We start from the raw sequence: 26,297 nt of genomic DNA, 5'->3' as shown, positions 1-26,297 counted from the left end.
GTTCTTACAGAAGTAGAAGTGAAGGATTGTTGTTTATCCAATGTTGTTCAAAAACATGAATGATTCTCATAATTCAAATAATGGTAAGTCTGTGTAGTAGCAGTAGTACAGAGGAACACTACTCAGGAACTATGCAGTAGGAGGCAGGAAACTTCTAGGATTTGTTTCATACTTCTTTTTCATATAATTTATTGAGAATTTCTTATCATTTTACATACAGATACACTTTCAGTATGCTATTAGAAGGACAACTATTGATTATAGCACAGTTCAAAGATACTGTGTGCTAGATCATGCCCTAAACTGTATGGACAGGGAAATATAGGAAGTAATAAAATAAATTAGTAATTATCACTATTATACTATATAGTATAGTATAATATAATATATATATATATATAAATATATTAGTAGTACTAGAAGTAGTAAATATTACCACAGCCTCACTTCCATAACTGTCCTTTTGATGAATCATTATTTATAGTAGCTGAACAGATAAAGCCGATTTTTGATCCTTCCCATGGAACTTTAAGTTGTACATTATTAGAAAGTTAATCTAACAATGTATGCTTATAACTACAGTGACTCTGTTACAAATCCTACTTTTTTAGGGTTTAATATCTCTACTTTAAATAATATTAAAATAAAACTTGGTTTTTAGCCCAGATGCACGTTCCTTTTACAAAACAATGTTTATATAGGATTTACTTTTAATATAAAGAGCAGTAAGAAAATTAAATTGTCAAAGATTTCCATTTTCTTTGACAAAAAAGATATTCACAAGTATGTCTTTGATGACAATTAAATAATTCAATGTCTGAATTGGAGAAGTGTCTTTTGTCTTTGGGAAAATGAACTTCCTATAGTATTCTGGTTGGAGATCCAATTGCAAAATATTCATCACTCAGCTCGTTCTAAAACCAGACAAATACAGACATCTTTTTTGGGACATTTGTAGTATTTTAGACATGTAGTCTTAAGGCAGTTGGTTTTGTTTATTTTTTTTTTTTTTCATTTCCACAATTTCATGCTTTTTATTTTATTTTTTTTTTAAATTCTCTGAGGGGAAAGAAAGCCCTAAGTCATAATGACCTAATGTTAATTATTGTATTTACAATTTCAGGGTATACAATATTTTTAAAACTACAATTTTATGTGTGACATTATTAAGGAAAGTGTGTTCATATCCACATTTTCTTTGTGCTATTTTATTCTCTTTTTCCTTTATCTTACTAATTTTTTTACTTTAGGAAAGACTGTGGTGATAAACCAGATGTTGCCATATACTGCTGATAGGAATAAGACTGATCACAGAAGAAATTGTGCATGCTAAGAGTTTGGTCATGTCTCAGATGTATGAACATGCATAACTGAAAGAAGACTCCTGCAGTAGAGCCCTCCCTATGACTTCCCTGGGATTTTAGGTCGAGGTGTAAAGAAGCAAGCAGGTGTGGGAAGGACTTTATCATTACTAATGTGCCAGCTAGCACATCTGAACAGGCATAGTGATATTTATAACCTGCTATTCATAAGGGCCACAAGCTTTTTCCTTGCCTTTTGCTAACTAAAACATTATGATGTTTGCATTTTCCATGTGCTTCTTATCATTATATGTCATTCTTTACTGATAATGGAATTGGAATACCAAACTCTGTCCTAAAGGAAAAACAGCATCTATTTGAACAGAAAAAAAAAAAAAAAATATAGATATATACCTACACAAGAATTAAGAAGAATTAAAATAATCTCAGCAGAAATAATATTAAAATTTCTTAAATTCTGTGTAGTTTGCTTTCTACAGAGGTGTAATTAAATACTTAAATAACATCTTTTTGCTGTTATTTAAGTAATATAGCAAGAAGCTTTCTTATCCTGATTTAGCTACAGTTATCAATCAGCAAAGAAATTACTAGAGTAGGCTACCATCACAGATATATAGCAAGATGTTAACTCTTTATGATGATCAAAACCCAGGCACTACTTGGATCACTAGTTGCTAGTTTGAGAAAAAGTGGTTTTTTAGATGTTGTTAGTGTCCTTTGTCTCACAGAGTCTCCATAAAAAAAGTTAAAATCTTTCATTTGAAATATATTTATTCAAAATACACTAATAAAGTAGACAGTGTATGGTGTGAGGTGAAGTCCTTTATTGAGTGTGTCTGATAACAAAGTAAAAATTGGTTTTTATGTATCAGGAAGTAAAAGTAAACAAGTCAATGTAATTAGTAAAAGATGTTATTAATTATTTAAAAAAAAAAATAGTAAGTGGTTAACCATGTAATGAGATCAAGATGAATACTGCAAAATAAGGGAAACAGTTGCTAGAATATAAAATGTGACCTCAATTGTCAGATAGGCAATTCTGTCACGAGTAAATTTTTTATTTTATGAAGGTGGTCCCGTCTTAGAAACTTCATTTCCATTTTGATATCTGAGGTAGTAATACCATTTCTTCCAGTAGTGAGCATAATTATGCTATATTGTATAATACATTATATGAGTAAAACTCATTTTTTTCATTCTAAATAATACACTATTAAAATAATTTTCTATATATCATTTGGCCATTCTTTTTTTGCATAGAACTGGGAAGTTCACCTTAAACCTGAAAGGGTACTGAAAAGACATTCCCACAGTCCACTGTTGGAGCTGAGGGTGTTCTTGGTCCATATGCTGTATTAGCATAGATCCATAGGCCCAAATTACATGATACTTAGAGTTTTTCTCCATTATTTCCCTGATTCCCCTGCTTTTTTCACTGCCTCAACTGCAGGATGACACAAGATCTGCAATGGTGAATCTATGCTTCTTGGGAATTCCTTTGCTTCTATCATGGGAGTTCTGCCAGGTTGATTAAATCATCTGTAACTCAGTAGAAGAGTACAAAATTTGCCAATAATGGGCATGAACCTACAGCTATATTTGCTAGATATTTTCAATTCAATCATTTCCCTTGATATAAATAGAACATCTGCTAATAGTACCTGTCACTCCTTTATAGCTTTCTGCATAGCAAGAAAGATCCACAGGAATAATAGGTGCTCTTTTGCATATTCATATGATAACCCTAAATGTTAGGCACATACTCAAAGAAAATCACACCAAAAGGAATGAAGCTTCTAAGTATGAGATAGATTCTGGTTAGATGGTTAGACAAGGAGAGTTGCATTACAAGAGGGAGAGATCATAGATGGAGTACTTCATAAAAAGTGTTGCATTGAGATGTACTAAATGCAATATATCCTTTTTTATTCTGTATTTCCATTCTTTATTTACTTATACCTAAAACCAAATCATTACTTTATGTCAACAAGTCAAAATTACAAGCATCTCTGTGGGAATTAACAATCATGCATTTGCTGTTCTGCTGGCATAAGCTTCATGCAACAAATTGCAGTTACACTTTTCTTCTGGTCCTGCTCATTACTTAGTCTCTTTCATGGACTTAGTGTAAAATTCTGTGTAGCTCCTGTTAGCTATAATTTCAACAGACTACAAATATATTTAAAAATTAGGATTTTTTTTTTTTATTTTTAACTGCACTGATTAGAAGAGAGACAAGGAACTTATTTAATGAATTTTTATCTTCAACATATAAAAACATAATGCTGTTAAGCAAGAAATTAAAGTGTATCACTGAAAAAAATGAAAAATAAAATATAAAAAGTGTCCCTATTAGACTGACTCTGCTCCTGCCATGATGTCTTATTCTGTAATCCAGTTAGACTGCTTTGTTCATTTCAGACTGCTTGTGCAAATTCTACAAAATTTTCAGTAGTACTGAAAATTTTTTGCAAAATATGTATTGTATTTGTGGCTCAGTTACTGAATGACTGGAAATTTGTATTTGTGCAAGTGACTTGAAGAACTGAATGAGCCAGTGTAAACCTGCTGGCCTGCGCATGATTTATAGTTCTTTAAACATAATTATAATTTTAACAGATGCTTTGTTTTAAACGGAACTGGTGTCAGTGATTTTATAATTAGAACTTGTTTAATTCTTGTGCATTGGACACTATCTGCAAGGATTTAGTGCTAACTGGATGTATTGTGCATCCAATGCTTTTCAGCATAGGGTGAATTCAATTTATGAAGTCCTATTCTCAGGATGAATAATACCATCCTTTTGTTTTTAAATATGTCAATTTCTCTTAAGCTATCAATCCTTAATATTTAATAAGCAAAGATAAATGCATTTCATTTGGCCTTAACTGTGTGCCACAATAAGAGACAAGAAAGCTAATAAAATAAATTGTTTAAGTTATCCAGAAGATAATGCTTCTGAGTTTAAAATATGTAACTCTATTTTTCAAAGACGTTGATTTAGCCTGTGGCTCTCTGAAAGACACAATTTGCAAGGGAAAGCTAATAAACTGCTTTAGTGGCTTGTAGAATTGGTGATTTTCTCTCAATTGTTTCCCTCAGTCACTGTTTGTTTTGTTTATTACGGGATTCTGTTTCGAAGACAATAGTGTGTAAGGGTTACATCTGGTGTGTTCAAAAACTAGTGGCACAAAATGCTGAGGTGGCCTGGGGTGAACTGCACTCTGAGAGCAGGCTTGGGATAACAAATTGCCTTTGCATGAGGGCCCTGGCATGTAGAATCACTTACAGAGGTATGTTGTCAAGGCAGAAGAGGTGAAACAAGGGTGGTCACAGGGACTGGAAATTTTTATTCCCTCTCCTTGTTTCTTCGACTTTCATTTTTCTTTTTTTTTTTAAGTCATTTAGTGACCTGAGGTGAAATGGACAGGAATTGACAGCACACATGCTGCTGCTGGCAGCAGAGTCACTGCAGTTGCTCCTTGGACATGAAAAGAGGGGAAAAAAGATGAAAGCAAGCCAGTTGTTCTCTAAATATAACACATGTAAAGATAATATGTTTGCTTTAGTTGAAACCAGACCCTTTTTCCTGTAGAAAATATTTCCCCCTCCCCACTGCAGCTCAGGAAACAGGAGAGATGATTTTTTGTCTCTCCCTCTCCTTCTCCTTGCTTGCACAAAGAAAACGTGGGTTGATACCATTTTTATTGTTCTGCTGGGGTGGGTTTCAGACCTCGCATTAGCATATTGAATGTCTAATTGAATTCGGGGGCTGTGTTAATCATCATGTTTTGTTTAGGGGTGGTTGGTGAAAGGTGCCACCAAACGACTGCTTTGGCTTGGGGTTAGCTTGGTGCTGCCACCCCAAGAAAAAGAACCGAGAAGGGGGAGGGAGCCAGGGAAAGGCGAGTTGACTGAGTGATGTCTGGAGGGCGAACTCGTGTGTCTCTTTGGTGATGTGTGCTGCTGTACTGAAATCCACCCCTCTGCTGGAGCTAAGGCAAGAGTTGGAGGCATCTGATGCTGCCGTTTCCAGGGTGAAATTTCTAAGGCTGCTAGCTAAAAACAACAACCAAAAAAATCCCAGATCCTCAGCAAAAATAGCAGTTAGAACAGAAGATCCGGCATCTCCCGGTCCAACTGGCATAACCCAGACAGACGTTTGAGAACCACATGCTTTTAACCTAGCCACACACGAAAGGGGGGGTGGGGAGTGGAGAAAGAAAGGGACCAAAAAAGACACGGCAACTACAGAACATCACATTTCTCACAAAAGGCCAGAAACAGAGCCGGTAGGAAAAAGAGAGAAGGAAAAAAAAAAAAAAAAAAAAAAAAAAAAAAAAAAAAAAAAGAGAGAGAGAGAAACAAAGCCTCCCCCTCTTCCCCCGATGAGTTTTTCGCAGTGCTCTGGTGAGGCTCGGAGGTGGCTGGCAGCGCAGGGGGCGGCTGCTGCCGCGGCTGGCGTGCCTCCGCGCAGCAGCGGCCGGACGCTCAGCACCGCCGCCCGGACAGCTCCGCGCCCGCCCTGCCCCACAACAAGTCCCCGCCGCTGGCCGGGAACTCCGCGGCGCGCTCCTCGCCGTCCCGCTGCATTGTCTCCTCACGGAACCGGCCGTCAGGCATAATTACCCCCCTTTCCCCCACCCCCTCCTCTCTCTCTCCTTTGCAGGAACGACTCTTTGGGAACCTGGTCCACCCAGGGATGTAAAACTGTGCTTACCGATGCATCCCATACGAAATGCTTATGTGATCGTCTCTCTACCTTCGCCATTTTGGCTCAGCAACCTAGAGAAATAGTAAGTAACAAAGAGGGGGGGAAAAATCCGCTTTTAATTCGAAAGGGAATGCGGGGGGGACTGCGGGGGGAGGGGGGAGCTGGTCCAGCTTTCCTCTCAGGTATATTGCAGACGCTGCATTGAGGAATTGTTTAATATTGCAGGTAATCAAATCTTAGTATCCTGGTGTCACAGTGTCTCAGATAAATGAATTCCAGATTCTGTGATACAACTAAATCCTAGTGAAATTTGCATGCTCTCGAGCTCTAACGTTTTTGGTTTTTTTTGGGGGGAAAGCCTTGTAATTGTGGTGCAAATGTGTAGAAAACTTTTGTATTGAACGATTAAGGGAACGTACAGGTCTCTATTATTGCTCTCTGTAGGAAAACCCTAGATACTGTAGTTAAACAGATTGCAGATCTGCATTGGACATTTTCAGCACAGATTTTCTATGTAGTCTGTTGATATGATGTAAGAAAAATAATCAAGTTTTCATGAGAAAGAAAGAACATTAAGTGTATGAGCAGACACTCCCAATATAGTGGAATGTAAAAATAGATGAAAAGCAAATATTTGTGAAGTTATCCTGCAAAAGCATTATTTCATTTTCCTGGTTTTGGAAACATACAGAGTCTTTTTAATAGAAAAGTAAATCCATTTGGGAAAAAAGTGGTTGAAATAAAATACTACTTTCTGCCTGAGACCTGGCCTAAAAGTACATCTGTGTTGTATTCTATTTGGGTGACAAAAGATATCTTGATAAATGTAATTTACAATACATCCCTGAAGCTTAAAAAGCATTTAGGTAAGCCAGGCATGATATCCTTTAAAATTTCTAGATCTAAATTTTTTCCATATTTATTAGAAAAACGCATGTCTGTTTCAGAACATGAGCACATATATATACAGAGGAAAAAAGCTGACCTGATATCTGAGGATAATAGTTTCCCTTATAGCAGGGAAAGCTAGTTTGTTTTCAAGGTCATTCATTTATTTTCATTTTTTATTAATGCGCAGGATAAAAATGAAATAATTCTGAATTTGTAGCTTTTTTTATGAAGGCTTATGATACTGTTGCCATAGATATCCTCCCATTCCTTCTAGGCAGTCACAGGCCTGAGGAAATTAAGCATGTGAGAATAGTGGATTGAAGTCAAAGTTATTAAAAGTCAGAAAGTTTGGTCATTCTGCAACAAGCATGAATCAAATTATAGAACAAATTATTGGATGATCTTCAATATATTAGAGTGAAACCAGGCTGTTTGTTTAATGCACAATTCTAAATATTGCTACTTCTGAAGAGAAGTATACCTTTTAACTGATGTTAACTGGAGAGTCATTTAAACTTGTGCAAACATCATACTTTCGTGTAGTACTTTACACGGTAGTATTACTAGTTTATTTTTCAAAGTATCAAAGTATTACAAGGCATTTTAAAGCTCAGAGGACTCTGAGGAATGTATTAAGCAGATCTCAGAGTTATGTAGGGATGAGTTTTGGAATTTATTTCTTCTTCATAACTAATGTTACTGAAACTATCTGTGATTGTTTTTCTGCTTTTAATTTTGCTCTTTTTGCTTTTATTTCCATTTGGCTTGTTGGTTTAATTGCTGGAGGATGTTTTTTCTTCATGGTTGCCTGTTGTAACTTTCAGATCATGGAATCATCTGGTACACCCTCAGTGACCTTAATAGTAGGCAGTGGTCTTTCCTGCTTGGCCTTGATCACTCTAGCAGTTGTCTATGCAGCATTATGGAGGTATGTAACAGGTTGAGAAAGCTAAATGTATATACATTGTTATATTTATTTTAATTGCAGTTTAAAGAGAGTATTACAGCCTATATTTATTGTTTGGAAAGTGAGGGGAAAAAAAAAAGAGGAAAATTTAGTAGACGCTTTGATGCATTTGTTGGTGTGGTTGATGAGTTTTATTGTTTTGGCCTACTGATGATGGTATAGCCCACTCTTCTCTTTCTCCACTTCAGTGGGAGCGGTATTGCTCTTTTGATGGGGTGTTCATAGTGCTAAATGCAGGATTCTTATATATTATATATTTCATGTGAGGCTTCTGGCCTATACCTTTAGATGCTTTTCTCCCATTTACATTTTTAAACAAAAATTGTAAATAAAATGATGTCGAAGTGGCACATTTAAGGAGGTTCAGTCAACTGATTTTGAGTTTCTTCACATCAGTTTTAAGTTTGAATAAAGACCACAAGATCAAATAGTCTTAAATAGTGTGATGGATTTTCTTTCTGTCCTGAGTTTGCAACATTAAAATATTATAGTGATTTAAAAGTGCAATAAGTACTTACAGAGTAAATTAATCTGAGAATCAATGAGAAATAACATAATGTCTTAGTGCAGAAGAAACAGAAAAGTAAGATGAAAATTCATGCAAAGTAATTAATATTTTTAAAAAGTGAACATGGATTCTCATTTAACTTCTTTCAATAATTAAAAAATAATAAATATAATTTAATAATATAAAAATAATTAAAATAGGTTATTATGAAAGTAATAAGAAACAAAGGCATGAAACAATAAATTCTAGGGTAATATAAAATCAACCAATAAAGTTTGCTTTTAGAAGCAGCTTGATAATTTTACACTCATTTCTCTATCACTCTTATGTACCACAGAGACTCGGGATTAGAAATATATATAATTATTAAGAATACCTAGTTACATAAGTTATGATAAAAGACTATAAAAATTATCAGTTCTTGTCTGTCAAAACTAAGAATGAGAGTATTTCAGGATATAATTCCCATCTGAAGAATTATAGTGTTATTTTTACACTCCCTGATATATTTAGCACTTGGATAGAAATACTGCCATGCTCAGTGGAACTGGTCTACTCCATTATTTAAATTAGATACAAGGAAAAAATTCTTTACTGTGAGCGTCGTGAGGCACTATAACAGGTTGTCTGTAGAAGTTGTGGATGCCCCATTCCTGGATTCCACAGGACGTTTGGATGGGGTTTTGAGCAACCTGGTCCAGTGGAATGTGTCCCTCCCCATGCAGGGGGCTGTAAGTAGATTTTAAGTTGTCTTCCAACCCAAGTGATTCGATGATTCTGTGATTCTGTGGACTTCTAAATGGAGATGAAATGTTATATGTTATGGCTTAAGTCAGTGCTGTAAGCTCCTGTTGCACTGTATTTACTCAGCCACTAAGGTCCCTTGTAATCCACGGGAACTCAGCATTGAGAATTGGCCCAGGTGGATCAATAGTTAACAAGTTAGAAAGTAGCAGTGTACTCTCTGTGTGAACAAAGACATTGGACTTCTTGCATTTGTTTGCAAATATATAGAATTAGCTTTAAGAATGTTGCTATAGTTTAAGTAAGAATGTGGATTGTGGTGTTAGGGTTTTCTAACTAAAAAAAATGTAATGCTGTATCTCTTGATATGCAGGCAAAAAGGACTATCTATAATTAATTTCATGTCCAAAGCTCAGAATTTCTTGTGGGTTCAACAGCCTTTTTTATTGCTTCTTCAGAGTCAGCTATGGGTGGACATCTCAGGAGGAGAAAACAATATTAATTGAACTCCAGTGAGAAGCATATAGTATATGTCCTAGAATATATAAATATATGGCATGGTTTTCAGAGGAATTGAGCATCCTTAACTTTCATTTATTTTAGTAGTCAACTACAATTTACTGTTAACAGCTTTAAAAGTCAGGTCAGAAAGGTACTTCGCTTGTAACCATAATAATTCACTTTGTGTCCTTTAGCATATAAAAGCTGTATACAGAAAAATGAGACCACTTGCATCTTAGAGCAAATATGTGATAAGACATTTTTGACGTTTTCATCTTAAACATATTTGTAAAATGAGTATGGTAAGTGTTCAAGGGTGACTGTGATGTTCACTGGTATAATTTAATCTTTCTGTACACATTTGGGTATTTTTTTGCATTCAGTCTTATGAAGATGTTACAGTACTATTGGAACATCAAGATTAATGTTACCTTTATCCCAACAACGTGTTTCAAAATTCACTGCCATAGTGAATATCATCCACCAACCTGGGTTTATTTATGCATTGCAAATCAAATCTTCTGTTTATGTAAATCACCATATTTTTGCTGAAGTTAGTAATTATGAGTGGTCTATGCCAGCTGTGGATATTCCCAGGGACAAGCAGAGAGCATAAGAAGTTCCTGACATGAATGCATGTAAGCCCGTTATTACCAGTATGGTGTTAGAACCGTGTCGCCAGCGGTTTTCAAAAGAATCTTTGGTAGATTATTTTTAAAAGACATCAAGATACTAAGAGGAAATTGTGGAATATCTATGAAAATATCATAGTTTTCATATTTATATTGTTACAGCTCTCTAATACTCTTTCTGAGTACATAAAAGGGAACACCTTTCAGAATATCTCCAATATTTAATACAAGATAAAAGAACTAAATCTAATCTTTGTGCAACTTACTAGTTGTTTTCCTTTTATAAAATTTGTAACCTCTCTTTTATTTTTTGAACAGGTACATCAGATCTGAGAGGTCCATAATTCTAATCAATTTCTGCCTGTCGATTATCTCATCAAATATCCTTATCCTGGTTGGACAAACTCAGACACATAACAAGGTATGAGATGGATTGTATTAAAATTTCCCTAAAAGATTAATATCATTGTTTTATTTGTTTTTAGTTTAAAATAATTACATCCATTTAGTCCTATACTCATAGGACTTGGTGGTTTTGGTAAAATATTAAGAGACAAGGGAAAATATTTACTGTCTTGTGTAGTCTATTTTTCCCTTCCAAAAATCCCTTTTGGTATTGTTCCCTCTAGATAAGCTGTGTTCTCTGTGGTAGACTTGTGTTTTATAACTAAATTTCAAAGCAAAAAAGTTCAAAGGCTCAACATCAAAAGCACAAATTCTGGTTCATTATAATAGTTGTAATAGGATTGTGCTACAGTGTTTTTGTCTTCTTATTAACACATTGGTACTCGAAAAGCAAGTAGAAATTGCTTAGAAGTTAGAGTACGAATCTGGAAAATGTGCAGAAACAGACATCGTAACAAGCCATAGAACTCTTAGATCTCTGACTGATGTAGCTATAAGAAAGTAATAACCCTGCATACCTTACTTGGTGATATATTGCTGATTTATTAACAATCTGCTCTCTGAACATCATTGTCATTTGTGCCTCTCCTGTAGAGCAGCAGACTTGCCAGTGTTTTGAGGGATCACCCAGTGCCTGGTGATGTTAGGCAGTCTTCACAAGTAGAAATAAGTGGTTGCTTAAAATCAACCATAACTACAGGATTGCTTGGAATAGCAAATAGTGTGTGTTGGTTAATTGGGCAATATGAGATAGAATGCTGTGAAGTTTTGGATTAAGTAAGTGCTTGTAAAGTAGTTCTTTTTCCCACTGTGTTAAACTACTCAATGCAATGCTCATCTTAGTTTTTTCTAATATAAAATGAAGTAACATTCATCATCTGCTATAGGAGCTGATGTTTCTACAACACACCTGTAGTTAATCATTACTTCTTTTCAAATAAGTGCTTAGCAGTTTAGCTGGCAGAATTCTCATAAATTCAATGCAAGTCACATAGCTGTGCTTTGTAAAACATATCCAAACCAAGCATACTCATTTCAAGCACATTTGGTAACAAAATTATTCAAGTCTAGATATTAATATGCTTTTAAAGTTTTGAAAGTGTGTAGAGGTAGAAATAAACAAAATATGGATTTCCAGAAGAACCTATGTAACTCTCACAGATTTTTTTCAGGGGGGATAAAAGCAACTTCAGAGTACCAGAGTACATAAGAGTAATCCTCCCTAGAATTTCAGCACTAACATACATAGTCATATATACAATTGTATTATGCATTTCAAGAACAGATATGGTTCAGTAGCTGCAAGTTCCTGTAGAATCAGAGTTTGTGGGCATCAGAACAACTGTGTTGGATAACATATTTCCTAGGTACACTGGTAGCCTTCTCTGATACTTGACTCAGGGAACTCTGAATTAAAACGTGCCATTAATCCAGTTCCTTTCTATTAATCTTAATCTCTTTGATCTCCCTCACTTCTGCTTCCTGAACTTCTCAAAATGGAGAGATATTACACTGACATATTTCTGACACCAGCAGATCCAAAAATGCAGATATCAAAGGAAATAATTGACAGAAAAAAACAAATCACAGCGTTTATATTTTTAATATACAGTCTGAAAAATTACTTGAAAATAACACTTCTTGCTATATTTGTCTTCTTTTTGAGTCCACATCTTGCCCTTGATACATCTACCAACCAGGAACTTCTAGCCAGGCAGCACCTCTAATGACTCAAAGGCAAAATACATTTGTTATATATAGCAAGACTTCCCTTGTTACAAATTAAAACTGTTATTATCAAAATGTGAACTGATATGTGAATATATTGTATCTCCAAGAGTGATATGCACCATCAACAAAAATGGCCAGCTAACACCACTGTTTAGTGAAAATTTATTCAATTAAAAGCAATCATATCTGGGTATGACTTCACTGTGTTTGTGAGTAGGGATGTGTGTAGGTATCAGATGTATTAGAATTCAAGTTCTTTTTTTTTTTTTTTTCCAATTTTCAAGATCATAGCCAGTGTTTGATTTTTAGTCCATACATCTAGATTGTAATACTGGCAACTGTGGGAAAAGATATACTTTCATCTGGCTGAGGTGGAAAATTAAATCTGTAAATGAAAACTTTAGAAAGAAAATCATGTCCTGACCTGTGATTTAAGATTAAAAATCTTAAATTCTTATCTATTCTTATTTATGTTGTTTCTGAGATTTTATTATTTACCAGAAGTGAAACCATATGAGTTTTTAGTGTTTGAAAATTTTGGGAGAAATCTTGGGAATATTTTATTAAGACAATGTAATATTCAAGTCAGCAAAAATTGTTTGATGAATAAAGGCTGAAGTAGTATTTTCTGGCAAGAAGATGAGATTTATTTTTTTGAAATGTATTGGAGAACATTGGAGAAACATCATATGCCAAGTTTGAGTTTGTTTACTCTGTTCCATTCTCATTCTTCTATTTATACTATTCTTATATTATTGGGGAGGCTAGTTAACATCCACATGATGATGTTAACATTCACAGTGCTGAAGAATATCCCTTTTTCTATGCTTTGGTTTTGCTATGAATTTAAATTGTCTTTAGCTCTATATATGTGTATATTCCCTTTTTGAGTAGGTCCTCATAAATGTCGTCAAAGCTAAATTCCAGTTAAAAGTGAACAGTATGTAAATTAAGCATACCGAAGGTGTTTTTTATAGCAAACATCATATTGCTGATTTGTTTGCAGTTTGTGGTTTCCTTTATCTGTATTAAACACTTCACAAAGTACTTTTATTAACTTCAGTGCTAATCAATCTTCAAGAAATTTCTGTGGCTTGTTTTAGTAACCCGTTGACATCTATGACTTAGAAAAAAATACTGAATGTCGTGGTCTACGTAAGTGCAGGTGTTTTATTTTCTTTCTGGTTTAAAAAAATCATAAATATTCTAGAATGTTAGGTTTAGCTCTGCTCTTTGAAAGCTGAGTGTATCATCAATGTTTTTGCAAAAGCTTCTTTTAATGGAAGCTAAGTAAGTTTGAAAATTGACTCCTCTTTGGTTCAACTAAGTTCTGTTCTTTCAGTAAAAAAGATTACCTCCCATGGGCAGAAATGGACAAAATATTTACTGAGGACATGTAGAAGGAACTTATATTACTTCAAACTGCAATAAAATTTCCATTTATCTTTCTTCCTGTTTAAAAGTGATTTTTTTGTTCAATTTAAGTAACCTGAGGATACCAACAGAGGTCTAGGTCATGGGTCATTTCAGCTTGTTTTAGAGTAGTTCATGAGGGAAGTCATGGAGGGGAGTAGGGTTTCTCTTGTAAGGTTTGGATTGGGATAGCAAAAAGCCTTTTGTCAACAGAAAAGATTTGCCCCTTTGTTCCTTCTTAACAAAACATGTTGTGCATTTTACTGAAGGACACAGCTGAGAAATGTTCTGCTTTTTTCATTTCCCTAAACCTTTGAAAACACAGAACTTTATTCAAGGCTTTCTTAATGTTTCAGACTGTGTAAAAGATTTCTGTTCCATCAGATCCTGTTTTGAAATACAGGTCACCAAAGGCTGAAATGACAAAAATATTATGAAATTAATTATGTATATTGTTTAAATATAGTTGATGTTATACTGTACATGAGAAGCATATTAATTTACTTTAGTATTTCTTTCTGTCTTGTTTTCTTTTTAATATTAAATGTTAGTCACATAATCATGTTTAAAATTAATGATATGCAATTGCTACATTTTAACAACTGAATTTGGTTTTAACTCTGAAATTAAGTCTCCTGAATTAAGGAAGGGTAAAACTTTTCATTTACAACCTAATTGCTCAAATATATGTTATTTCACAAAACCTATGAGATGTCTCTAACATCTACAAAAACATTACTTTATAGATTACACTTACTTCAAAGTAAAAATATTTACTTTGAAGAGACTGACAGGTATTTTTAGGAAATATCTCTCAGTGATTTGTAGCTTTCACTGTAACATAACTCTTGCCATGTTATGTTTCCTAATGTTCTTCTTGCCATCAAGAAAAATGGCTGTTTTTCTTTTATATGTGGACCTTTAACGTTTAAGCTATAAACTTTTACTGTGCTTCTGATCTCATTTAATGAATAGATTCTTTACCCCCCATAAGTTATTGATTAATATTATGTGGATTTTTTTTCATAAATTCTCTTTCTTTTTGTATACATTCAGAAAATATCCTGCTTTGTTCACAGTTTTGCCTAAACAAAAACACACTGGCTTTTGATATAAACAAATCCTGTATATATATTTTTCCTGTGAAGTAAACAAAGATAAATATAATTTAAAATAAACAGTAGAATTCCTTATACATATGAGAAAAAGTTAATTATTTTCTATATATTCTGATACTGGCTATAATTAAGAGTTCATTTCTGATGTTTGGGTCACTTGAGAGAAAGTTTTATATTTTTAAATATTTGTAAAACTTATTTTAAAAATGCTGTAAGACTCAGTGGATTTTGTTAGCCATAGGTTTCTGTGTGCCTGCTATGGAAAGAACAGGGAAGATGTTAATCCAAGATTTAGTAACCCTGGTATTCTGTGTCATTCATGTTTCTTATGCTTACTGTTGTATTTTGAAATTCATCTCTTAGACGATACCTTAAAGGGTATGAAAAAGGCCTGTCCTGATCACCGTAACACAAACTGTTAGTAGCCTGACATTGTAAACAAGCAAAAGCCCATAAAAATGTGTAGATAATAAGATTAGAATGTTCACTAAATAGACTGACTGGACAAAAATAACCCACTTTTAGCATTTTTTTTTTTTCTTAATAGAGGTGTTAGGTTGAAGGAAGTAGAAGTGGAAAGAAGCTGAGAAGCCAAGCATCCCATTCCCATAGCACTCTGAAGTAGCTGACTGCGAAACTAGAGCTCCCTCAGGTTTTGAGAGACAGGGGGAGGTAGGATCCCCTGAGAAACCTGCAAATGTTCAGGTGATACTAATGCTATCTCTAGCCACGTGGCTGTTGCCCCATATCTGCCACTGACTTACAGATGCAGGCATCGTGGCAATATATCTCCTAGGAAACAGCGGGGGAGACCTCAGAGCAGATGGAATGAACAGAGAAATGCTGCTAACACAGCATTAAGGTTGTGTTAGAAAATCAATGGGGAAGTAGGGAATTCAGTATGTCAAGCACTTACACTCCATATTTCAAGTCTTTCTGTAGAACTTCACCTCCATTTAAGAAGCTGAAGACCCGGAAAATATATCCTTCCATTTTTGTCAGTATCCGACTTCCAAATTAACACCTGCTCTGCTGATTGTCATCATTTTTGTGCGTAACAGCTTTTTGAACAGCTGACCCAGAGTCTCTGGTATGGGTCATCCATCCCAGAAACACACCAGTAAATAGGTCAGGAGTCAGAGTGCTCTGCACCATACACATCTGTCAGCCGTGCATTTCGAAACTCAGAAACAACCAAAGGGAGAAAAGACAATTTAGCTGAATAACTATTACAGAAGCAGGTCTGTTTGAGCAACGCTGTTTTACCATGCCAAATTCTGACAAAACCTGTTAACATCAGCTGAATTAACTACCTGCTTTTAGAGTCTCGAGAGAACCTCTGGGAGCAGATCTTTCTACCCAAGATCACTAAACATTGTCATTCATGCTACTGTTACCTGCCTCAGAGGAGAAGGTAACGTTCTTCTCAAAAGTGGCTGTCACACTGTTTCTCAAAATACATCAACTTTATAATTCAGTTTGCTGTATCTAAATAAAACAGACATTTTGATTGTAAGCAGGTTACAGGGAAGAAATTGGTTAGATTTTAGGAGTATGTGTTCTCTGTCTCCTATCCCCAGAACCTTTTAAAAAGCTCCTTGAACTATTTTAGAATCCCAGAATTGTTCAGGTTGGAAAATGTATCCATTCTCAAGGCAGGGTCAGCTGTTAGGTCAAAACAGGTTGCTTCTATAATAATAAAGTCTTGAAAACCTCCAGGCATGGAGATGGCACATCTTCCTTGGGAAGCTTGATCACCAGTGTGACTGACCTCATGGTCAAAATGTGTTTCCATGTATCTGGTATGAACCCTCTCTTATTTCTTTATTCCCACTGTCATCCTAATAAGCATCACTGTGAAGAACTTGGCTTCATCTTGTCAATGACCTTTCTATGGGCACTGACAGGTTTCTCTGAGATGCTGTTAGCTCAGACTTTCCTGAGGTAACTATCTGCTGTCCTACTCTTCCCAAAATTGTGTGTTTTTTCCTCCTTGATCTTCACAACCTGTTTAGCGTATTTTTTACTCTTGTAGAATTCACCCCCACACCTCTAAGGAAAATAGCTCATTCTCTAACAAACACCTTTCTGAATTATTTCAGACAATCTGTTGATGACTCAAGCAGCTATTTTTGGGCTTCACACCTTTTTCACACCTCTCTTTTGCCTATTTTTTGAATTTCAATAGAAACAGAAAGGTAGTCAATGGGAAATAGAACAATCTACAAACAGTTAAATGTACATGTCTTTCACTTACATGATCTTACTTTTAAGAAAGAGGAAACAATAAACAATTCTAAGCAATACTAAAAATTATTTTAAAATTGAGTTACCATGGCAATGAACATTACAAGACTAAAGGGTTTAAATAAGAATGATAACAGCAACATCAAAAGCAAATTCCTTGGCTATTTTCATTCTAATATGAAAGTTGAATTTCCAATGGATTTTCATGTGTTAATTACCCTTTCTAAGAATCTAGGCATAGAAGCCCTTTGTCACATAAACCTAAAGAGATACAGAAACACATTAAGATTTTTTTTTAAATAGATACCTGCTAAAATAATATATCAAAAATCTCAGCTCTGAGGTAAATGCAATGGAAATCTGCCCTACAACAATAATTATTACATCACTGTTCTTCCTGTATAACACAATGAAATAGAAAACAGAATCACTTTTAAAGGACTGTCATTTAACAAATAATAGTGTAAATTTGAAAAAGATTGTCTACCTATTGTACTGATTTTTATTTATACATTGCTACAACTCCCTGTTGGGTCTGCATATTTTTAGGAACATATGGTATGCTTTAACCTTGACATGCACTATGAAGTTCATTTGTACAGTTTTGAATTTTTTTCCTTTTATTCTCCTAGGTCGCAGTTTTTAGGCCCTATATAATTTTGCCAATGAGAGCAATTTTATCAGAAAATGACTATTGGATTGATCTGACTCTCTAACTAGTCTGATCAGAGTTTCCTTCTCATTACCACTTTCTATCTTTTCTTCGAGGTGATGTTAAATGAAATTTCCTGGGAAGTGAGACAAGCAGTATGCAAATCTCTGTTCTAGACTGAGGCTAACAATAAGACAGAAAGACAAGGATGATCACACAAATTCTGACCTTTCCTGCTTTTTCTTTCTGAGAAAGAAGTGGTGGTCATTATGTGCCCAAGTCAATGAAGTCAGCATTCAGCAAGGGTGATCTGAGATTATTTATGACATGAGAAAGACCAATGCTGGTAGACTCTCTGGATCACAGCAGGGTTTTGCCATGAGAGGTACTCCTAGGTATGACCAAGGATCCAAAATTATATACCTAGACATCTTCTTGGTGCTAATGTAAAAGGCATGTAATGCTTCTAATTTTAGACTGCTGCTGAAACATGACCTTTTTATACTTGTTTTCATGAACATACATGCTTATTTTGTTGAATCTCAGTGAGTCATAGCACAGACATTAAGCCTGGTACTGACAAATTTGACAGTAAATGTGCTCTGGTATTTTTCTCTTCTAATGGTTTTGTCAAAATTCATATCAAACTGACATTGTGGATGAATAAGTAGGTATTTTGTGGAATTTAACAGAAAATTATACTCAGAATAATTGTTGAGAGGAAACTGTAAAGGTAAATCTACAAATTGTGCATTTGGCTATAATCATGGACATTTTTAATGAATGTAATTGTGAGATTTCCAGAACCCTGCAGGGAGGTGTACATGTTTGTAATAAAAAGGCCTCAAGCTGTTAAAACTGATAGAATTCCTGTTATGTCAAGAAAGTTCAGTATGCACTAGACTTCTGGGTTTAAAAACAGGATGGAAAACATGTTAGTATCTCTCTCTCCTGAAGAAAATTGAAATATATCTGGCACAAGGAGTCCAGCAGTTGGAAGGAAGTATGAATAAGGTTGGCACAAAATGTTGTTCCATTAGTAAGTGATTACATATCTGTCTCTAATTAGTAGCGTGGCATATAATTTGTGCTCTGTGCTTTCCATTTCATGAAAAATTGGTTTTGCAATCTATCATATATTTGCTAAATAATTTCTTTAAGCTGGAAATCTAAATGGATACGTTTTTATTTAAATACCACTTAAAGTTAGGTGAAAGATTAGAAAGAGAATGGCTTCCTTAACAAGCTTAGCTGAGCCATACAGGACAACAAAACCTCATGTGTCAGAATGTACATTCAATGCTATTGAAATTTGGGGTTTAAAAGGATGGGATTAATTGTAAAACTGTTGTTGTTTGCATTTAGATTTCTTATATTTAAGCGAGGTTTTAAGTCTCTGTCTTTTACTGTATATCCTCTTAAGTCAATCGGAATTCATGCTTGATTGTTAGCAATTTATTTCTATAAAACCTTAATTTTGACACTGCTTATCTTTTAAAGTAAATACAGAATAGTAATAACATTTTACTGAACTGAATGATCCAACAAGGCATTGCAGTTGTACTGCAGTGGAAGAAAAATGGTTTTGCTAGGAATAATTGCTAGACCTTGGTATCAAGACAGCATTAATGATGGACAAAAATTTTCCTTAGACTCAGTTTGTCTCTTGTAGTTATTCAGAAACGGCAGCTGATAAAATCACTCCAGAAACAAATATGTAAGACTTAAACCTGATCAAGTGTCTGCTTCCATTCATTTCTAAAGGATTCTTCCTTTTAGAAAGAAGGTTCAGCAGTAATACCTAACACTAGTAAAAACATATACTAGACAGGTTTTTAAATGCTAATGAGAAGACTCAATTGTAGTCCCTGAATACCTAAAGAAAGCATCTGTCCTTGTTAAGTATTAGGCATTAAACAATCAAACATATCTTTTTAACTGTAGGAGATTTTCTGCTCATTGTAAATAGAAAGTGTTCAAAACTTTGAGTTGTGGCATTAATCCCAGTGCACACATTTTCCCAGTAGCAAATGCAATGCCTGAAATGAATCAGAACTAAGCCAAATTGTGTTGCCTTGCAGTTGCCATGGCTAGGAGCATGCACACAAGTTACTGATACAGCTCATATGACACTCGTTATGCCATGATGACTTCATTATGTGCTGGAGCCTCTGGAGATCTCAGTTCATTGAAATTTCAATATTTCAGTGGGTAGGTATGATGAGCAAAGCAGAGCCAAAGAAACAAATCAGGCTGTTTTCTTTTGTCAAAGGAACACTTTACAGAATTGCCATTCAAAATATGTGTATGTTACACTCAGTGCAACTGGACCTTGGTATCTGTCAGTGACACTCTCCTAGTATTAAATAATAATAACTCAGATGGGCTTTTCTAATCTCAGCTTATGGTCCTTCTCTTCTCTACATTTAAACCTGTCATCATGTGTCATCCAGAATATCTAGTTTAGGTCACTTGGATTTACTTGTGTCCCTTAGAAACTGATGAGCAGAAATCTGCTAGTGTGCTACAACAGCTTAAACTTCTGTAAGGAATTTGTCTAAATGGTATTTAAAACTAGGGAATAAGGAATGATGATTATGAATGCACATAACAAGTAGCCCTTGAGTGCAGTTCCTACCTTCCTTCTTCTCCAAACTTCTTGTTAGTCTCATGTCATAATACTGCCCTGTGGTGGTCTGGTTCTCTCACCATGGTCTTTAGAGGCTTTTTTTTTATGTAGCTTCTAAAATATGAGAATAGATCTATAATAAAACATTACCCAGACTGCTCTAAACCTGTAAGTACCAGTTGGTTTAGAGATGCTGCTTCATGTTCAGAGGATGGCACTGATTTTAGTTGTTGGCTCTGTTGTAGTCAGAGTTACCTGATCTGTGCAGGTCACAGAGCATCAGTAAGGGAATTCCCTGCAGAGGAGCAGAGAGAATACAAATAAACTTTCCAGAGGTCATTTGGCTATATCGTGTCATCCAGAGTGTGATGGACATGGATGCAGTCTTCAAGATTTCATAGGAGACATCCCTGCTAAGAATATAATTTAAAATGTAACATTTTATACTTGCTAATTTTAGTTGCCAAGATGGATCTGAGAGATATATAGCATTAATTATTAATTATTGTTGTTGTTGATAAAAATAAACCTATCATTAAGGCTCTGGGAGTATTTCCAACAGCAACAAACTTTCCATTTGATTTATTAATGGATATAAACATTTTTCCTTTTATTTTTCCCTCCGGTCAGAACCTCAACTTATTTCATACTTGCCCCTCCCATAGGAAAAAGCTTAAGTGTATCAGCCTTGCACTCTTTTCTCAATGTCAGCATATTGAGATTTGCCAGCTCTCCTGTAGAAACAGAGTGAGGACCCGTTCAGCTAGACTAAGGCTGTTTTCTCTCCATTAATGAGGATTTTGACCAGGGAAATGTTGATTGGTACACAGAAACAGTGGATGATATGAAGAAGGCTGAATGTGAAACTCTGACAGATAAAATGGAGCAAAAAAGATGCTCTGTTTCCACCCAGCAGTGAGGGTAGGGTCACCTACAGGGAAAAGCTGTACTAGAAGCAGTAGTGCTGTGAAGGGGACAAACTTTGCTCTTATTGATTACAGTCACACAAGAGTGGAACTAAAGAATTAATTTATTTTTTTGCATTAGCAGAGGCTTCCAACCGGTCTGGAAGTGTCACCCACTGAGCACTCCACATGTAGAGCAGATTAGAGTGGTTAAATATTTAGGCCTCAAAAGCTGATACACCAGTGAGACACACAACAGAGAAGAAAGGTCACAACTTCTACCCTATAAACTTATGCATGCAAATAACAGTATTGTGGTAAAAGCCAACATTTTGGAATTCAGGGGCTTCTACACAGGCCTTTTCCACTTGTAAAGAAGACAGCTTATAGGATAGCATCTTTACGTTCTGATCATGTAGGATTTTTCAGCATTTCAATTTCACTGTTGAACAATTTTGTGATGATGGTAAAGCACAGGAACTCATAAGAAAGAGAGGCAGCATCCAACTACGGTACTCAAATCTCTCTCTACTGGCTGTGGCCATCTGGACATTTCTTACAGAGGAGCCCACCACGTTCATGGACTATTGTAGGGTTTATCTGTTGCTCTAGCCTGGAATCTGTCAGAAAAAAACCTCTTTAGGAATTTACAAGTTAAAAGTTAGGAATGACAAGTTACAAGGCCACATGTGTGGTCACAATGAGTTGAGTATATTTCTTACTTACCCTAAAATACTCCATGCTCTTAGATGTTCTCTGATTTTAGTGCATTCCACATGGATAGCTCTATGCCAGATAAAAATTCATCTCCTCCCACTGAGACACTATTTTTTTCTGCAGATAGTCTGTTAGTACATACTGTTTTAGATGAGAACTGTTTGCATCCCATATACATTAAATTTTTAATACAAGACTCAGTGAGACATAGAGCCAGGGGTTAATCATGTGGTTAGCCATGCAGTTAATGACTTAAAATAACTGAATGGATTTTATTTCCTTTAAAAGGCTAGTAATGCATTCTTTAATAAGTTATAATTTGTATATAATAAAATGCCTGGGCAGAGTCAATGATAATTTTGCTACTTAGGAACAATTTGAAGCCACACACACTCAAAACAATACAGAAGCATTTGCTTTCCATCTGAAACTGTATGGTAAACATCTATGTTTCTTTGAGGTTTATGGGACATGTTGCATTTTGCATAATATTTTTATGGTTATTTACCTTTCAAAACAACAAAATCTATATTGGAACAGAGCTCCAAGCATTTCAGAAAAAGAATGTTTATATATGCTAATGACTTCTAATTAGAAAGAAAAATACTAGAAACTAAGGTAGTGTGTTACTAGCTATACAATTACTGTGTCTTTAATTGCATGCAGTCCCTTCCAGGCCATAAGGAAGAGCCAACCAATATGCTCAGTAGACAAGACAGCCAACCATTCCTCTCCTCTTGAACACCAAGGAAAAATCCTTCTTGTGAAGACAGAGCTGTGGTACTTCTGACTCCACAGAGAAGGGAGTCACAGTAAAATTATTTTATTTCCTAGTTCATTAGTTTCCTAGTTACTTTCCTAGTGTGAAAAATTCAGGTAACTGATGAGCATGGTGGTGGTGCTACATCAACAGTTGGATTTGATAATCTCAGAAGTCCAACTCTAACAATTCTATGATATTATGATCATTGGGCAAAAGTGTATAATGTCTTTCACTGGCTGTCAGAAAGGAGGAGAGAGAATTTTTCAGCTGGACTGTCTTGGTAGGAGTCAATCACCACTTTACACTGCCCCTGCTCTGGAGCATGGTCCTAGTTTTAAAGGCTTTTTTTAAAAATTTTAAAAAACTGCTCTGGAACACGGTCCTAGTTTTAAAGGCTGCATGTTCCATTCTTATAAACTCCTTGCAAGGAGTGTTCTTGGTGACTGGAGATTTCTCCTTCAGGCCTGCATGTGGAAAAAGTAATCTGTTCGCAAATTAAAGACTTAGAAAAATTATCATTGCATAGTCTCTGATTTCATCAGTCATCCTTTCTTTTTCTTTTCCTTCCTTCAGTTCTTTTATCTTCTTTCTTCATTAATTGCTTGCCTTGTTTTTATGATTTGTGGTCTTTTGTTTTTGGTCTGGCTTTTCTCATCCCTTCTGTTGTTTCATGCCAGTTCTTTGTCATCCAACATTGTGATCAAAGCCAATATTTGGGAATTAATGGACTTCTACACAGGGCTTCTCTATTTTCAAATAGAAAGACAGCTTACTGGGTATCAGCTTTCCCTTCTGATCATACAGGTTTTCTTCAGTATTTGTATTTCTCCAGAGACAATTTTTCTGATGGTAGTAAGGAACTGAACTCATAAGTATTCAAGTACAGCTACAGTATTCAAGTCTTTAGTAGCTCTGGCCAGCTGGGCATGTTTTGTTTCCAGATCATTTCTTACAGAGGAGCTCATCACATTCCTGGACAGTTGGAGGCTCCAACCTAGACACTGACAGAAGCAACTTCCTTAAGGATTTACATGCTAGAAGAAGGAAAATTCCTTCTCTGTTCTATTTCTGCCCCCTTTTTCTGCCTCTTTTAATTTTCTAAATTAAGAGGCAGAGATCTTCCTATTTGCTTTGTCCCTCTACATTTCTTGTCCACTTTTTCACTCAACTGTCTATCTGCTCAACAAATAATCTCTTAAAAGTAATGGCTATCCTCTTCAGTTGTTGCCTTCAAATTATAAAATTCCCTTTCTCAGCAAGGATAAGTTGAACATTTCAAGCTCAGTTATAAAAACTGAATACAGTAGCTCTGCCTCATAGATAGAAAAATGAGAAATAAAGTGTGGTTATGAGATGTGATAGCTCAGTAAGACTCTTACAATGTGCCAGTGGGACATATATTGTGTGCAAGGAGCTCTCCATTGCAGTGCTCCTCATAAGAAATGTTTTGTTCTTCTTTCTGTTATTGAGCTATAGTTTAAAAGGCTGTGGGGAGAAGAGATTATATTACTATATATGCTTAATATAGAATTATAGTGTGCATTGATGTCATATATAGTATATTTTGCATATTGTGGAATCAATTAAGGAGGCTTCCACTCAAAATTATGTAGCCCTAGCTGGGGGTTATATCCTAAGCCAGACAGCAATCTAATGCATCAGTGACATTCTTGCAGCCCCATGGCACAGAGTAGGACTGAGAAACTGCTTCATGCACAGGTACAAAATAACCAAATGATATAAGATCCTGTTTTGAAGTCCCTTCAGGGAAACATACATCCTGGCATGTGACTGTCCTGTTCCAGTGTGGCTTTATGCTATTACAGGAGATCACACTATATAGCATGTTATTCTTTAGTAAGCTGACCATCACTATCTCCTTTGCTGTATTCATACCTTCAAGTACTGTTATGTTTTAAAGTAGTCCAGGCATTCTTTGTTTAATTTATGGCCAATACTACATTTTAAAAATCAAATCTACTTTCACAAAATTGCATGTTTTTTGGGTTTTTTTTAAATCTGTTAACAGAATGAAATTTTTTAAAGAGGCAGAACTTAACTCAGTAAATAAAGAAAGAGATTGATTATTAAACACCCACTTTCCAGGCTGGTCTTAGGCCTTTTTTTATCTCTGTGTTATCAGAGATTGAGAACATTAGACTGATTCTTAGAACAAGATGTCACTTCCATGTTTCTCTGTTTAGTAAAATCTAACTTTATAAAATCAGTGTTAAACTATGGACTGGTTGAAGAATATTAGTTAGAACTGGATGTTAACTTTTACCTGCAGCCAGTAAAGCCTTGCAAAATGGCAGAAGTGTAACAGAACTACTGGAAAACCATCACAATCAGCACACATCAGTATTAATCACTAGGTAAAGTGAAAAACTGAAAATCAATCCTGAAGTCTTATTCAACTCCTTTGCATTCCTTTCAAAATGCAAACAGACCATAAAGCCTTGTTAGGCAGTTAGTTTACAATTGCTTTGTTTCAAGAGCACAGCAAAAAGTAGCTTGAATACACCAGCAAATATATCCTTCTTCATTTTTTGTAGCTGCTTGTCAAAGAGTAATGGAATAGGTGCTGTTCTCTTAGTTTCTCTAATTCAAAATATGGGATTTATTCCCTCCCAGTTCTCATTTAAGAGCAGATTTTCCATACAGTGCTTTCTAAGCTACACAATACCCCCAGATTATAATGGGGGTTGTGTAGCATGAAATCTTTCAGAGCTCTGAAATTTAGCTTAAAACCCTGCAGTGCTTTGGAAATTACGGCTATTTATTCAGCAGTATGTTGGAGCAAGAGTGGAGAAAGGCCCAGGAGTTTCACAAATATTGCTGGGACAAGATTAAGGTGTTCCAGATAGGACCCATCCAAGGAACACCATTTTGTATTGACTATTCCTGCCAAAATAACAGCATACCATACATTTGCTATACTTCTAAAAAATGTCATAAAAACCTAATTGTGGCAGAGCCAACACAGAAGCAAAGTTTATATTTGCATTGTATTAACTTGTTTTCCTGTCATTTTCTTTGCAATGCATATAGCAATCCCTTTTGTTTTTTAATTCTTTTTCAGCCATCTTTTCTAACGGGTCAGTTTTCTATATACTGAATTACAGTGGGTTTGAAATTAAAAGATGTAACCATTTGTATAAAGCCATAGTAAGCAGGACATTGAATCAACAGATTGTGATAGTCAATAGCAGCTACAACTGAATCAGACCATAATTCTGTAGTGAGTTCTTGCCCCACCAAAGCTCTGGGACTTGTGCAAAAATTTCATTTAAGATAGGTCTTTTGTTGCAATGATTGTGACAAGGTAGAAAAAGCTAAAGTAACCATTATCACCCAGTTATGTGAACCAATTAATTTTTAAGTCCTGGTTGATAAGCAGTAAATCAAGGTCCACAGACTTAACACCCTTATGAAGAA

The 26,297-nt window shown here is 35.3% G+C and overlaps 1 protein-coding gene across 7 annotated transcripts in view; it reads left to right on the top strand.

Annotated features, from left to right (window-relative positions):
- Window positions 1–26,297, top strand: part of ADGRB3 (adhesion G protein-coupled receptor B3) — a 443,295-nt gene that overhangs the window by 339,715 nt on the left and 77,283 nt on the right. For all 7 annotated transcript variants that reach the window (XM_088053237.1, XM_088053236.1, XM_088053238.1 and 4 more), the window contains 3 exons: window positions 5,992–6,118; window positions 7,752–7,855; window positions 10,598–10,700. In XM_088053237.1, the coding sequence (XP_087909363.1) occupies window positions 5,992–6,118; window positions 7,752–7,855; window positions 10,598–10,700 (334 nt within the window). The remainder of the gene's footprint in view (window positions 1–5,991; window positions 6,119–7,751; window positions 7,856–10,597; window positions 10,701–26,297) is intronic.

The sequence above is a fragment of the Pseudopodoces humilis genome, chromosome 3 (genome assembly GCF_049639895.1).
Source record: "Pseudopodoces humilis isolate 2021_Gansu_Grassland_sample_001 chromosome 3, ASM4963989v1, whole genome shotgun sequence".
Classification (NCBI taxonomy): Eukaryota; Metazoa; Chordata; class Aves; order Passeriformes; family Paridae; genus Pseudopodoces; species Pseudopodoces humilis.
Note: the sequence above shows the minus strand (reverse complement) of the source record. Positions and strands in the feature narration are given on the sequence as shown.